Genomic DNA, 302 nt, shown 5'->3' with positions numbered 1-302 from the left:
GGCCTAAGGGTTGGTCTCAACTCTCCTCCCCATCTAGCAGCAGCAGCAGCAGCAGCAGGAGCAGCAGCAGCAGCAGCAGCAGCAGCAGGAGGAACAGGATCTCCCAGCTCAGAAGCTGTACCTTCTTCTCCTGCAGCAGAAGCAGCAGAAGCAGCAGCAGCAATGCTCTCCGAAGCAGGCTTGTCAGCAGAGGGCCGCATGCGCAGGACTGTGCAGCCCGTGGGGGAGGAGGAGTTGTTCCCCTCGCTGCAGTGGGGTTCGTCTGCTGCTGCTGCTGCAGCAGCAGCAGCAGCAGCAGCAGG

General features: G+C 62.3%; 1 protein-coding gene across 1 annotated transcript in view; it reads left to right on the top strand.

Annotated features, from left to right (window-relative positions):
• The window catches only part of EMH_0063960 (uncharacterized protein), a gene marked incomplete at both ends in the record, with an annotated part of 1984 nt that overhangs the window by 226 nt on the left and 1456 nt on the right, over positions 1-302 (top strand). The window contains one exon of the mRNA XM_013498200.1: positions 137-219. Within this exon, the coding sequence (XP_013353654.1) occupies positions 137-219 (83 nt within the window). The remainder of the gene's footprint in view (positions 1-136; positions 220-302) is intronic.

The sequence above is a fragment of the Eimeria mitis genome, genomic scaffold (genome assembly GCF_000499745.2).
Source record: "Eimeria mitis Houghton genomic scaffold, Emh_scaff3253, whole genome shotgun sequence".
In the NCBI taxonomy this organism is placed as follows: Eukaryota; Apicomplexa; class Conoidasida; order Eucoccidiorida; family Eimeriidae; genus Eimeria; species Eimeria mitis.
The sequence above is the reverse complement of the archived record's forward strand: the minus strand, read 5'-3'. Positions and strand labels throughout refer to the sequence as shown.